Source organism: Oncorhynchus kisutch, linkage group LG25 (genome assembly GCF_002021735.2).
Source record: "Oncorhynchus kisutch isolate 150728-3 linkage group LG25, Okis_V2, whole genome shotgun sequence".
Lineage (NCBI taxonomy): Eukaryota > Metazoa > Chordata > Actinopteri > Salmoniformes > Salmonidae > Oncorhynchus > Oncorhynchus kisutch.
The window spans coordinates 27,219,573-27,235,275 of NC_034198.2; the positions used below are offsets into that span (position 1 = coordinate 27,219,573).

Genomic DNA, 15,703 nt, shown 5'->3' on the forward strand with positions numbered 1-15,703 from the left:
ACATCAACACAGACTAGCATACCCAGCTCTGCTACAGCACAGACTAGCATACCCAGCTCTGCTACAGCACAGACTAGCATACCCAGCTCTGCTACAGCACAGACTAGCATACCCAGCTCTGCTACAGCACAGACTAGCATACCCAGCTCTGCTACAGCACAGACTAGCATACCCAGCTCTGCTACAGCACAGACTAGCATACCCAGCTCTGCTACAGCACAGACTAGCATACCCAGCTCTGCTACAGCACAGACTAGCATACCCAGCTCTGCTACAGCACAGACTAGCATACCCAGCTCTGCTACAGCACAGACTAGCATACCCAGCTCTGCTACAGCACAGTACTAGCATACCCAGCTCTGCTACAGCACAGTACTAGCATACCCAGCTCTGCTACAGCACAGTACTAGCATACCCAGCTCTGCTACAGCACAGTACTAGCATACCCAGCTCTGCTACAGCACAGTACAACACAGCACAACAGTGGACATCAGGGATGGGGTCAATCCCATTTCCAATTCCAGTCAATTCAGGAAGCACACTGAAATTCCAATAACAATTTCCTTTAATGCTTTTGAGTGAGGGACATTTGGAATTGGGTTTACTTTCGGAGTTGACGGGAATTTAAATAGAAATGGACCCCAACCCTGCAGCATCCAGGGGTTGAGGGGCCGGGCTCCAAACCTATTACCACCACCCTGCTCTCCTCGCAAGCCTCCGCCCCAGGTACACCCACCCCAGGAGCAGACACATGCATATGGAACAGGCACCATGCTGCCTAGGCCTGGACAGACATCTGAGGCCAAGAGTGGAATGAACCAGTGTGACTGTGTGCACGCTTTTCTTAGGGTGAGAAATACCTAGCTATGTTTTCATGTACGTTTCCATGCAGACTTCAGCAAAAGGGCAGGCTAAGTGTTTCAGTGCTGTATGTGAGCGCACAGACGTCCTGGCTCCCTCACTCTCTGTGTGTGTGTGTTTACACTCCACTCAGGCCCACACAGCTCTCTGTATCTCAATCCTCTTGAGAGGGTCTCTGTTCACCTGGTAATACCCTCCACCGCCCCAAAACACACCTGAATAAAAGATAAGGACCTGCTTTTATCCACCATTAAAACCTAACTTAGGAGCCCCAGCTGGGGGTGGAGGTGGAGAAGGAGAGAGGGAGAGGGGTAGCATTAACCAGGTAGGCACCTGGCTCACTCAGGCCACTCCATCATATGTGTCCTTCATTCACCTCTCTCTCCCTCACAGCTCACTGCCCTCACTGCTTTCAAGAAAGAAAAAAAAAAGTAGATCTGATGCTTTCTTCTCAATGGAGCCTGTGAGTGTCCTCTCATCCTTTCTTCATTTTTTTATGAAAGGAGAAGAGCACCTGTTTTCCTGTTGAATAATCTATGATCCATTTCTGGGTGAGCCAGACTGATAGAAAACATGTCAATGGAGCTGGTAAGTGTCGGTCCCATGTTTTATGAGCTGAAATTTTAAAAGGCCCAGAAATGTTCCATACGCACAAAAAGCTTCTCGCTCTCAAATGTTATGAATACATTTGTTTACATCCCTGTTAGTGAGCATTTCTCCTTTGCCAAGATAATACATCCACCTGACAGATGTAGCAATTGGCATGTTGACTGCAGGAATGTCCACTATCTCTACCATAAGCCACCTCCGTCATTTTCAAGAATTTGGCAGTACGTCCAACCGGCCTCACGTATACCCACGCCAGCCCAGGACCTCCACTCCCGGCTTCTTCACCTGCAGGATCATCTGAGACCAGCCACCCGGACAGCTGACGAAACTGAGGAGTATCTCTGTCTGTAATAAAGCCCTTTGGTGGGGAAAAACTCATTCTGATTGGCTGGGCCTGGCTCCCCAGTAGGTGGGCCAGTCATGTAAAATCCATAGGTTAGGGCCCTATTAAAATGATTTAAATTGACTGAATTCCTTATATCAACTAACTCAGTCAAATTGTTGAAATTATTGCATTGATATTTATATATTCAGTATATACTGTATATGACCTGGTTCTCACATGAGATTCTAGAATCAGCACTTTTTCACTAATGCAAGTGTGCGAGGGAGTGAGTTGCTTTTAAAAGCAGCAGGGTGGGCGCTGGTTCAGTGGTTACTTGGTGAACGCTAAACATCGGGGTTTCAAACAGGCTTCATATACATGGTTCATAAACTCACTGCATAAAGTAGAACAAATTATCATTTTAATATTTAGGTAAAAGGTGTTAAGACAGGTTAGCTAACTTTTCTTTTTAGCTTTTTCCAAGTGCACTTCATCTTACAATTGAAGCAGGTGTATCTAGCCCTCTAATATTAAACAGGTGAGGCATGAGTCTGGCTGGAGCACAGCAGAGGAACTTCAGTGACTGACAAGACTGACTCATTGGGACTGAAGGCTTAATCCTCACCTTAGACATCCGGGTACATGCGCAGGCCAGACTATAACTACATGTCCACTGAGGCAGAGGAAACTAGATGAGAAGCCCTCTGAGTCAAGAGATTGACAAATAGAAAGGGAAAATGAAAGAAGAGAATAGCAAGGAGAGGACCAGAATTAACTGGTTGCCATTTCTTACACTCCTCCTCTGTCCTTGAAATGAGTACCTGTACCTTCTGCCTCGCTCTACCCCTCCCTCCCTCCGCCCGTCGCTCTCGGTTTTTGTCTCTAGGAGTACAGGTGGCTGTGACGATGTCAGATGGAATCACTTCTTGTTCCATTAATTACCACACTAACTCTCACAGGGTGGACTGAGGGATGGCAGGAGAGGAAGTGGTGAGAGCTGGGTTAGAGGGAAAGGGGGCATTTGTTGAAGAGGTCGAGGAGAGTTGGTTGGGGGGGGGGGGGTAGACTGGATGCCTGGTGGCAGACAGGGGGGCTTTAATCTGCACCTCACAAAACATAAAAGCCTCTTCGTAAAGCAGAGGCGGCTCGCCGCACCACTTTCTCGCTCTCACCGTTGTCACAAGTGATAAGCGAGCTCTCCCCACTCGGGAGTGACAAGCCGGCCGTGGCTCACGGCTGGTGGGAACAAAAGCAGAGCATATGCTTCCTCAAACTCGCCTGCCCAAATCCACACCTCATCAAAATGCTAAGTTTTTTTGCCCCGGCTCCTGCCCGCCAGTGACACCTGTGGACAGAAAGTGACATGGCGCTTAATATTTCATGCCGGTGCACAGTGGTGCGGGTAATCCAAAGTGAATTCCCTCAGAGCGCTCGCATTTACATGAAATCAAGTCACTCCGCATCAGTCACATCACCTCCACCACGCTGACCCCGAACGCTTTTACACACACACACGGATGGACACAAACACGCCCCTCCTGCAGCCAAACAGTGGCTGCATCATTCATGAGGGTTAACGCTAACACAGGGACAACCAGAGTATAAAAGAAAGAGAAGTTTCTTTGTTTCCGCTAAGCGGTCTGACAACTAAATGGATGTCCGATATGTTCAAACCAGGGTGGAGTCTGCTAGCACGCTACTCTGAACCTCCTGAAGCAGCCATTCTCAGACTAAGACTCCAAAAACAAAAAGACTATGTATCGCTTCTCAAAGGCAGAACACTTTGTGACATGACATTGTCCAAATACGGTCATTATGACACGAGTTTGAACTCGCCTTCGACCATTTCAGTATAGCCATTTATCTTTCTGAAATAAAGTAGCAACACAATTAATCGTTTTCTATATCAGAATATGAAAACAGGAAGGATGAACTGCTCCTAAACCCCCTTCTCCCATGAGGCCCTGTAGTTTCTTCAGGGCTGAAACTGGACTATAGGAAACTAGAGGCTTCCACAGCCACTGTAGCAGAATGACCTGTGACCCCTATGCCCACAGGAGTAGGTAGGGGGTGGGGGATTAAACCTCTCAGGCTACCGTCCCCCAATCCCCACCAAAAAGGGGGACCCCATCCTTTCCCCCTCAGGGCAGGGTAGAGGTCAAATCAGCCTGCTCCTCATATGAGAGAGAAGAGCATCGCTTAGATAAACCTGCCATTATGCTAATTCACTGAGGGACGTTGAAAAGGAGTGAGGAAGCACGAAAGCTGGAGAACAGCAGAGCAACAAAAGGGGAAGAAAGGAAAGTACAGTTTGACATTCAGACAACCAAAACAACTTCCAGTCCTGGGCCTGTTTTAGTCTAGGAGAATAAGAACGTACAGTAGTTATCCTGCGACCTTCCTTGACCTTTACTAAGATCTATTCCGAGAGGTCCCCTGGGAGAAACGGGGGGGGGGTCATCATCTGTTCCATTCTGTCTGGAGTGCCCTCTCTCCATCTCAGGCTCAGATCCGACCTCTTTCCCCCCACTTGCCCCCAAACTAGTGAAATCGTTCCAGGGTGGACCACTCTGGCCCATAAATATTTGACAGGCCCTGCTACTTTAAAAGCCCCTTACAAAAGGAGTGGTCTGGAGAAGTCATAACCTGGCCAAGGCCTGAGTATGCTGTGGACTCCGAGAGTCTCTCTATCCAGAGAGTACTACATAAAGCCTATATCTCTAGAGTAGACAGACACACAGCAGCATTGGCCCTCAGGGCATCACATTAGGCTCTCACATACACATATGCCTTTCTACCATAGTGACTTAAAACCAATACCTTAACTATCTTCAATCCCTTCTAAAAATGCACACATTTTAGAACTATTTCAAGCATCAGAGCATCTAGTTCCAGGAGTGCCTCTCTCATAAAATATATTTATAGTATTGGAGCGAGAGAGAAGTCTGTGGGTGTACGTCATGTGAGTGACCTCTCAGACAGTGACATCAGACAGGTCCCATCATGCCCTGTGGTGGGTTAGGGATCAGACCCGGCGCCCAGCAGGGAGTGGCATGGAGGCGTCACCGTCCACAAAGCCGTGACGGACAGCTTCCTCACTCATTCTGAACCCTGTCACTCTCTGTGTTAGCCCCGTGAAGAGGGGAGAGTGACCCAGGGACACCCTGGCAAGTGAAGCGAACATGGGTGGTCAACTTGGAACGTCAATCTACTACAACGGCTAGCCCAGAGGGTGGTACTGGTTCATATCTGAATCTCCAACCACAAAGCATGAATGGGCTAAACAAATGGAGATGGAGGGTTCTATCGAGAGAACACTGGAGCTGAAATTACCCATTCAATCCCGATTTATCAGTATTTTATATCAAATGGTTTCGTGTTTGTAGGTTTTAATCACATTTCCATACCTGTTGTGTTCTGGTCCTTGGCATGTTGTGTGAGGAGGGGCCAGAAGTAGTGAGGTCTGATGGGTTGCCCCTGTTCCTTCATCATCTTCATCACCTCCACTGCAGTAGCTGGAGAAAAGGAGGGAATATTAGAGAGATGAAGAACTCACTGGGCTGTGTTGACTCCTACTCCTTCCTGTGCATTTCTCAGAAGGATGTAGCGTACCAGTCTTCTTGGCCTCCAGGCAGCAGTAGAGGGTGAACTGCAGGGGAGTAGCGTGGTAGCTGGAGTCCTGCAGCTCCTTGCAGTAGCGCGCCACCTTATCCACTGGCTAAAAACACAGACAAATGGACATTTCATTTGTAGAATCCGGAGGGTAGCTCTCCAGGAGGGGAGTTTGGGCAATCCTGGCCTAGAACCATTGTTTCCCCCAGGATTTTTTTCAACAGGCAGAGGGGGGGGGGGGTGGCGGCCGTGGCCAAGGGTGCGGTTTTAGAGGCCCCCCTCTTGATTGCAGAGGCAATTTTGTTGTTAAAGCTAATTTCCTGCAATTCCACGCATATAGCCATGGGGCAGAGACAAAAATTGCAATTTCAAAGATTCTCCCCGACTGTCTAGTTTTCATTTAGGTAATTGTTCTCAAAGTATATAGCTCCATTAACTTTTGCACATATATGGTTGAAATTGTTTAAGTTTACACTAAAAATGTTATACCATCATGAAATTGATTTAAAACTTTTTGTTTTATTTTCTGCCGTGGAAACACTAAAGCCTTACCTTGTCCATGTTGACACAGTGACGCAGGAAGAAGTTGCCCAGGGTGGGGGAGTCTCCACTCTGGGTCTCTTGCTGCAGGGTGGGGAAGGTCTTCAGCACAGTGAAGGCTGTGTCTTCCTGGCCCTGGGTGATCAGGCTAAGACACAAGTTCATAGCATCTACAGGGGGGAGAGGACAAGAAAGATGGGTTGACTCATCCAATATCATAATATTTGTTCTCAACAACGCATAACCAGAATGTTCAGGGGTAGTTTCAGTCCCTGCACCGTCTAGTACAGGACTCATCAACAATAAAGTGTTGCACCTTCACTTGCATTGAAAGTTCCTGAAATATACATTTTTTTTTTAAATAAAAATATATATAAAAAAAAAAAAATCACTGTAAAAAGTGCTAGTCCTCCAGAGCAGATCATACCTGGAACATATCCTCTCTCGTGTCTCATACGCTCCACTATCTCTGGTACGTGCTGCTGATGGCCTGCCTTGGACAGGCTAAATACCACCTGCATCAGGTCTCTGTCCATCAGACTGGTGTCTGTGTTCTCCACAGCCTCCAGAGTCTGGGGATGGGACACACGGGAGGGTCAGTTCACACACACACACACACACACACACACACTAGGGTTTCTGTTGACCGACAACATTTTAATTTACCGAACCCATGGTTCTCAGAATGACAAATCCCAGTTAGAATATGGTAATTAACAGAACATGCAAGTCGAGGATGAAAACGATGTGCGGTCCTTCTTATTGAATTCTTATGTGCACTTTAAAACATGTTAGACAGTCCACATGGACTTTTCGTCAGTCAACAAGATGAGTAATGAACAGCAAAATCACTAGCCTGTCAATCTACTATAGTAGAAAAGTTAAGGTAATTATTCTATTGGTCAGCTTGTCAAGAAAGAAATAGCCTATTCCAAACAGCTTCTGGGACAGTATTGGTAAGACACGTCTCATAATATATATTAATTGTACAGGTTTCAAACAATTAAGTATATAGGTTTTAAAAATGCATACTGCCTCCAGCTCATTGCAAAGTGATGTGTGACGCACTGATGAAGCTGCCTTCCATTGCCTGTTTGATGCCGCGTTCAATACAACTGGGAGGTGGGAAATCTCAGACTTCTGACTTCAGTGTGTCCAAGAACACAAAAATCATTTTGAACGGTCATCCAACTCGGGATTCCAACTCGAGAACTCAGGCCTCTTTCTATAGCTCGGACTTTCCGACAGTTGTCCAGAAAGCCTCATTCTAAAATGGATTGAATCGTTTCTCCCCCCCCAAAATCAATCTACACACATAATGACAAAGCAAAAACTGAAATATCACATTTACATAAGAATTTAGACCCTTTACTCAGTACTTTGTGGAAGCACCTTTGGCAGCAACTACAGCCTCAAGTCGTCTTGGGTATGACGCTACAAGCTTGGCACACCTGTATTTGGGGAGGTTCTCACATTCTTCTCTGCAGATCCTCTCAAGCTGTCAGTTGGATAGTATCGCAGCACAGTGTCGCTGCACAGCTATTTTCAGGTCTCTCCAGATGTGTTCGATCGGGTTCAAGTCCAGGCTCTAGCTGGCCCACTCAAGGACATTCAGAGACTTGTCCCCAAGCCACTCTGTTGTCTTTGCTGTGTGCTTAGGGTCATTGTCCTGTTGGAAGGTGAACCTTCACCCCAATCTGAGGTCATGAGAGCTCTGGAGCAGATTCTCATCAAGGATCTCTGTACTTTGCTCTGTTCATCTTTTCCTCAATGCTGACTAGTCTCCAAGTCCCTACCGCTTCAAAATATCCCCACAGCATGATGCTGCCACCACACTTCACCGTAGGGATGGTGCCAGGTTTCTTCCAGGCGTGAAGAATGACATTCAGGCCAAATAATTCAAGCTTGGTTTCATCAGACCAGAGAATCTTGTTTCTCATGGTCTGAGAGACTTTAGGTGCCTTTTGGAAAACTCTAAGCAGGCTGTGCCTTTTTACTGAGGAGTGGCTTCTGTCTGGGAACTCTAACATAAAGACCGGATTGGTGGAGTGCTGCAGAGATGGTTGTCCTTCTGGAAGGTTCTCCCTTCTCCACAGAGGGACTCTTGAGCGCTGTCAGTGACCATCGGGTGCTTAGTCACCTCCCTGACCGGGCCCTTCTCCCCCGATTGCTCAGTTTGGCCGGGTGGCAGCTCTAGGAAGAGTCTTGATGGTTCCCAACTTCTTCCATTTAAGAATGATGGAGGCCACTGTGTTCTTGGGGACCGTCAATGCTGCAGAATGTTTTTGGTACCCTTCCCCAGATATGTAATTACGCAAATATGGTATTTGTTATTTATTTTTAATACATTTGCACAAAAAAAACACCAGAAACAGGTTTTGCCTTGTCATAATGGGGATTGATAAGATTTCTATCAATTTTAGAATAAGGCTGCAACGTCACAAAATGTGGAAACGAGTCAAGGGGTCTGAATACTTTCCTAATGCACTGTACATAACGAAAATACTCCACACACGCGCCAATTTAATTCCACTAAATTATGCAAATTAACCTATAGACCGATAAGCATGATCAGTCAAATCTATTTCCATCAATGAATAGGCTAAAAAGCATTATTTCACAAAATGATTTTTTCTTCTCCTGGATAATTGTCAGGCTACAATTTTCTTTACCGATTTTTTTTAATTGATTTTTTACAAAAAGCCGGCCATTACTGGCTAATGGAAACCCCGACATGCACACTACAAGGTGTCACTTACCTACTAGATCTTATCCACTCACACAAACCCAATGGTCCACTCACCTGTTTGATCTTGTCCATATCCCCTCTCTCTGCATAGGCGTTGAGCAGTGCCACATATGTGTCAGGGCCCGGCTCGATGCCTGCCCCCTTCATGACTTGCAGGATGCTCTCTGAACTCTCCATGTCACTGTATGGGCACGAGAGACACACAAGTCAACACAATAAGACTGATGGGTTCAGATTTGCAAACGTGACAATTTTGTTAATCACTAGTTATACTAGAGACATGAGGGGTGGCATAGTCTAGGGCAGTGGTGCTCAACAGGTTTTGCCTGGGGATCCAAATTTGACAATGACAATTGAGCCGCGACCCAATATTACATTTTGTAATGTATTGCAGCTGCATTCTTCACTTGCAAAATCGACTGTCTCAATGGCCTACTATTATGGTATTAAAGAAAGTAATTACACAGCCATATTAACTGAGAAAACATAAATTCAAGAGAATAAGCCATTTTAATTAGGAGAACCGTTCAGGAGTGGGGTGTAATACATTATCAGACTCAGAACACGACATTAAAACCAGTCCAATAATGTTAATGAACAGTATCACATACCAGTCCTATAATGTTAATGAACAGTATCACATACCAGTCCAATAATGTTAATGAACAGTATCACACACCAGTCCAATAATGTTAATGAACAGTATCACATACCAGTCCAATAATGTTAATGAACAGTATCACACACCAGTCCAATAATGTTAATGAACAGTATCACACACCAGTCCAATAATGTTAATGAACAGTATCACATACCAGTCCAATAATGTTAATGAACAGTATCACATACCAGTCCTATAATGTTAATGAACAGTATCACATACCAGTCCAATAATGTTAATGAACAGTATCACACACCAGTCCAATAATGTTAATGAACAGTATCACATACCAGTCCAATAATGTTAATGAACAGTATCACACACCAGTCCAATAATGTTAATGAACAGTATCACATACCAGTCCAATAATGTTAATGAACAGTATCACACACCAGTCCAATAATGTTAATGAACAGTATCACACACCAGTCCAATAATGTTAATGAACAGTATCACACACCAGTCCAATAATGTTAATGAACAGTATCACACACCAGTCCAATAATGTTAATGAACAGTATCACATACCAGTCCTATAATGTTAATGAACAGTATCACATACCAGTCCAATAATGTTAATGAACAGTATCACATACCAGTCCAATAATGTTAATGAACAGTATCACATACCAGTTCAAATAGAAAAACAATCATTAGGAATTCTTAATCATCATTACCATGTGAATAGTTTCACAACCTTAAAGTTTTTTTTTGAAAGGTGTAAGTTTAACCAGTTCAATAACATGTAATATGAATGTCAGAATGAGTTAATAATAATTACCCTAGTGAACAATAACTCATGAACCTGTTTATTTATTGTGTGTGGCCTATCAGTGGGAAAGCTGGGGGTGTTTCTTCAGTTTGATACATTTATTGAAGTCTGGGGTTGACAGGGCAGCTCGGAGGTCATGCTGGCTGTCCAGTTTATTTCTGCTTTTAGTTTTCAGCACGGCCATAGCAGTGAACACACTTTCACACAGATAGGTAGTGCTAAACTGTAGCATGATTCTGATTGCATGGCAGACGAGAGCAGGATACTCTCCCACTAAGCCCCACCAGAACTGTGGCAGAGTCATTTCCAGGACGCGCATGCTCAGTCCGCTATCAAATGGCAGCTCCACCAGCAGATCCTCTTCATTGCTGGGCAATGTGACGCTTCCCATCTCTACTCGAAAGGGGTCCCCGTATCCAGACGTCGTCTCATGTTCTCCTTCGGGAAGTAGTCACACAATTTTCCCTGCAACCTGACAAGATGCTGTTCAACGCCCCCCCCCCCCCAGTGTGTCACCGTGCGCTTTGTTGATCAGATTGTGGGCGTTGGGAAACATGTCAATACTCCCATTAAAAATATGATTTGCCCAAACGGTAAGCTTCATCTTGAAGGCATCCACTTTGTCTCTCTGTTCAAATCGATTGTGCCCCCTCCCTTGCATTGACACATTGAGCGAATTCGAATGATCAAAAATATCTGCCAGGTGGGCAACCTATGTGAGCCATTCCTAACAATCAAAATGTTCAGGAAGAGATTAATTATTTTCCTAAATAAACGCATAAAAATAAATGCATTTTCCAAAATAAGCTCATAAAAGCGACCCGGCACTTTACTCCTGGAAAGCCAGCAGACCTCTGCAAGGCGCCCACTCCCCACAGAAGGCCTGGAAACACCTTTTATTTTTGATATAGTTGACACACATCTTGTATAGTGTCGTGGAGCTCAGGCACCATGTCCTTCGCTGCCAATGCCTCCCTGTGTAGGAAGCAGTGGTTCCACATTGCACTCTGTGCTTCCTCCAGGATCTGCTTTACTACTCCTGAGTGCTATCCCGTCATGGCAGCTGCCCTATCAGTGGTCACACCCATCCCAGACCAGTCCCTCGGAGCCCAGGTGCATATCAATTGTGTTAAAGACAGCCTTTGCAGTGGTATGCAAATCAGCACTAAAAAGGAACTGCTCCTCAAAAGTGTCGCGGTAACGTTGTGAAAGTCAGCAACAATATGCGGCGAGGCCGTATTCTTTCAATATAAAAGTTTCAGTGCGGCGGTTACCTTTCTAAATATGAATTACATTTTTTATATTCTTGCAAAAGTCCCATGACCCCTTAAAATCATCCTACACCCCCATGGGGAGGGGTTGCGACCCACCAGTTGGGAATCCCTGGTCTAGGGTCTACACCAGAAGTTAATGGTTATCTGTAGTAGGAAGATGATCACATGTTGGCAGGCACTGATAAGGGTGGAGAGATGTGGATTAGTGAGGAAGGGGGTTCGAGGTAAGGTCACATGAAGGGAGAAGGAACAGTTTATTGCCCGTATCACTTTACATCTTTATTGCTAGGCAGGAAGTTATGTTTAGATGAGAGACTACCCAAATTGGGGTATATACATACTATCACTGGTGGAACCATATCTTTGTCTTATGCAGCTGTATTGACCCAATGGGTGAATAAACTTGGTTGGAGCTTTCATACTGTGTCTGTCAACTTCTTACTCTGAGATTTACAACCTAACAAGACCAAAACACATTAAGAATTAGGCGGTAGGGGCACATTTATACTTATCATTGACATGCATTATAAATACATAACCTACAACACAAGCAAGGATTCAAATGTGACACTCACCCTGCACGTGCATGACCTGTCACTAAGGAGTTGAAAACAGCCTCTGTGATTGGCAGGTCCTTGCTCTTCATGAAACCCAGGATTGTACTGAAAGGGAGTGTGATGAGGACTCAATAAACAGTCCTTCACTTCACATTACTCCGATATCAAGTCTCTGTCTTAATAAACTGGTAAAAGTCTGTCTTACCTGGCACCCTCAATGTCCCCATCATGGCAGTAGGCTGCAATCAGTCTCTGAAAGGTCACCTGAACAGGAGGAGAGCTGTCATCTCAAGCTTTCATCTATATCGAAGACCATCTTATCATGATGTAAGTGCTAAGTTACAATATACAAAGAAAGACAGCTAAAAAAGAAAAGCAAGAAAAAGTTCCAGTTCATTTTCCCCCGTAAACGTCATAAAGAATATCAAGATAATTGATAAGATGCAGTGAATCTACTCACTCGGTTGGGCTGCACGCCGGCTGCCTCCATCTTGGCCAGGAACTCTGTGGGGGAGAACTTGAACTCGTTCTGCAGGTATACCTTGAGCAGTGCGTTGTAATGACTGGCATCGTATGAGGCACCTTGACAGTAAAAAAAGGAACATTTACTAATCACCAACATGACCACAAACTAGTCACCAATTAACTTTGTCATCTCAATAACCCATTTTTTTTCCTACAGCACTGTAGGAAGACCTCCATCCACCCTCCATTTTCATTGTCTTCTGACCCTCCTACATCCACTGATATTTTTTTCCCCAGTGCCCTGTCCCAATAATGCCCTCTGGGTTTGGGTTCTATGCCCGCAGCCTTATACCCAGCTCCTGTAGCTTGTCCCAGATTCGGTGGGCCAGCTCAGTGCGTTCCGCCAGGGGCATCTCAGGCAGTAGAGAGCCACAGCTCCGCAGGAGGAGCAGGGCCTGGTTCCCACTAGGGTAGCCTTGAGAAAGAGAGAAAAAAATATAGAAGTACAAGCCATGTGTTAGTTGGAGGGTAAGCATGTCAAGATGTAGAAGAAGAAAAAAATTCAACAAAAAAAGGAGTGAGGTGCTAGTCTGAGATTCTCAAAGGAAGGAGGAAAGTGGTCAAGTTGCTTAACCTGTTGAGTGTAAGGGGCAGTATTTTGATGTTTGGATGAAAAACGTACCCAAATGAAACTGCCTATTTCTCAGGCCCAGAATCTAGAATATGCATATAATTGTCCGATTAGGATAGAAAACACTCTAAAGTCTCCAAAACTGTCAAAATATTGTCCGCGAGTATAACAGAACTGATATTGCAGGCGAAAACCTGAGGAAAATCCAACCAGGAAGTGCTGTTTTTCCCGAAAGCTCTCTGTTCCATTGCCTGCCTTCGCTCCATTTAAAGGGATATCAACTAGATTCCTTTTCCTATTGCTTCCACATGTTGTAAACAGTCTTTAGACATAGTTTCAGGCTTTTATTTTGAAAAATGAGCGAGAAAGATCACATCGTGTCATTGTATGGCTGGGTGCCAGCAGCGTTTTGCATGCGCGACAGCTTGGAGCAGACGTTTTCTCTCTCTCCCTCTTTCTTATTGAAAAAGCTACGGTCTTGTTGAAATATTATCGATTATTTATTGTAAAAACAAGCTGAGGATTGATTATAAAAAACATTTGACATGTTTCTACGAACTTTACGGATACTATTTGGAATTTGTCTACCCCGTCGTGACCGCTCGAACCTGTGGAATTCTGAACATAACGCGCCAACCAAATGGAGGTATTTTGGATATAAAAATAATCTTTATGGAACAAAAGGAACATTTATTGTGTAACTGGGAGTCTCGTGAGTGCAAACATCCGAAGATCATCACAGGTAAGCGATTCATTTTATTGCTTTTCTGACTTTCGTGACCAATCTACTTGGCTGCTAGCTGTTTGTAATGTTTTGTCTGCACTGAGAGATGTCCTTACATAAACGCTTGGTATGCTTTCGCCGAAAAGCTTTTTTGAAATCTGACAAGCCAGGTGGATTAACAACAAGCTAAGCGGTGTTTTGCTATATTGCACTTGTGATTTCATGAAAATTTAATATTTTTAGTAATTGAATTTGGCGCTCTGCAATTCAGCGAATATTGACAAAAATGATCCTGCTAACTGGATGGGTGCATCAAGAAGTTAACTATTTACCTGTCCGGCAGATGTCGTGGAAGATGCGCAGCAGCAAGGTCTTGGTGATGCGTCCCGTCCTCCTCACTGAACTGTCAAGCTTTGCCAGGGCCCAGTCAAACTGCTGGGCCTGCTTAGATCGCACACCCAAACTGGACTCATCAGTGGGTGGCCCCCGCTGCTCTGTAACCATGGCGTAGTGACGTACCCCTGCATAGGGCCACACACACCTAGCAGAGGGAAGACCGGGCAATGGGTTATATATGGTTTATGGCAATAGGCTATAAGGTTTACAGCAAAGATAACGTTTTGGATCTCCCATTAAAGGCCACGGTGCCACAAGAATGACCTTGACCTGAGCACCCCTGCTTCCTTGCCTGATCCGAAAGGCACTCATCACCCTATACAGGCCTGTGGGCCTAAGTGTAGTCACCAACTCCTTCAAATCACATAATCGAACCCCTCCCGGGAAAGTTAACGTTATTTTAACGGAGCAGAAGATGGCGTCAAGCCCTCAGATTGTAGCCATCAGTTCTTTGTATATTCATTGTGCAGAAACAGGGTTACTAGTTTAAATACAATTAGTTAATAGTCGTCCCATACAACATAGATAGCTAGCAAACGTTACATGATTTTGTTATAATTAGCTATGTGAATTGAACGTCATTAGGACTTATGCAAGGAGGCCATATTTGTGTTACATATTAGATTGTTGACTAAATAATACAGGCTAAGACCAGTATATAACATACACACACATCAATACATTTGCTCTCATGATAACAGGTGATATTAGTGTTTAGGCACATTACTATGACTGTCATTGAAGCTCAATGACAACCGTAGGATGCCAATCCAGCATGGACCGGCTAGCCAGCATTACGCTACCTGTGTACACTGTATGGGCCTGGGACGATTTGTCTTGAACAGACTCCGGAGCCTTTACCACCGATCGCTCCACTGTACAGTCGACTGAGCTGCGGTCCATTTCTGTTCGTCCCTGTTCTTTGAAGAAAGCCCGATGGCGAACATTTCAGAAGTCGTGCAGATCTCAAGAGCGCAGCCATGTTTAACCTAAAGTGCGAGGAATGGAAGGGCATCCGCACCACGTGACGGGTTCAAAGGCTAACGGTCGAGAACAAGAGATCAGTAGAGGGGTTTTTGCTTATTGTCGGGTTATATTATTCCCCCAGTTTTAACCAATCAGAGAAGTGTTATAATTTTACATGATAGACATGTGTAAATGTACATATTATGACCATTACTTGCCTATTTTCTATCTTACATTGCATTTTCTGGATTTATTATACGGCAACACCCCAACGATACAGTTATTCACCTCCGTTTCGTTACATGAGCACAAGCACGAAGCGTCTTAGTCTAGTCCTGAATGTATACTGAACAAAAATATAAATGCAATAATTTAAAGACTTTACCGAGTTACAGTTAATAGAAGTTAATCAGTCGATTGAAATTAATCAATTAGGCCCCTATGGATTTCGCATGACTGGGAATACAGATATGCATCTGTTGGTCACAGATAGTTAAAAAAAAAACAAAAAAAACAAGTAGGGATATAGATCAGAAAACCAGTCGGTCTCTGGTTTGACCA

General features: G+C 44.6%; 1 protein-coding gene across 1 annotated transcript in view; it reads right to left on the minus strand.

The window, feature by feature from the left end:
• Window positions 1–15,244, minus strand: part of lrpprc (leucine-rich pentatricopeptide repeat containing) — a 70,197-nt gene extending 54,953 nt beyond the window's left edge. Inside the window, exons 1-11 of the mRNA XM_020460443.2 lie at window positions 14,980–15,244; window positions 14,113–14,321; window positions 12,778–12,900; window positions 12,421–12,542; window positions 12,166–12,224; window positions 11,979–12,065; window positions 8,751–8,877; window positions 6,375–6,519; window positions 5,960–6,117; window positions 5,408–5,513; window positions 5,203–5,310 (exon numbers count right to left, since the gene is read on the minus strand). Coding sequence (XP_020316032.2) covers window positions 5,203–5,310; window positions 5,408–5,513; window positions 5,960–6,117; window positions 6,375–6,519; window positions 8,751–8,877; window positions 11,979–12,065; window positions 12,166–12,224; window positions 12,421–12,542; window positions 12,778–12,900; window positions 14,113–14,321; window positions 14,980–15,191 — 1,456 coding nt within the window. The 5' untranslated portion in view covers window positions 15,192–15,244. The remainder of the gene's footprint in view (window positions 1–5,202; window positions 5,311–5,407; window positions 5,514–5,959; window positions 6,118–6,374; window positions 6,520–8,750; window positions 8,878–11,978; window positions 12,066–12,165; window positions 12,225–12,420; window positions 12,543–12,777; window positions 12,901–14,112; window positions 14,322–14,979) is intronic.
• Window positions 15,245–15,703: the final 459 nt, after the last annotated feature.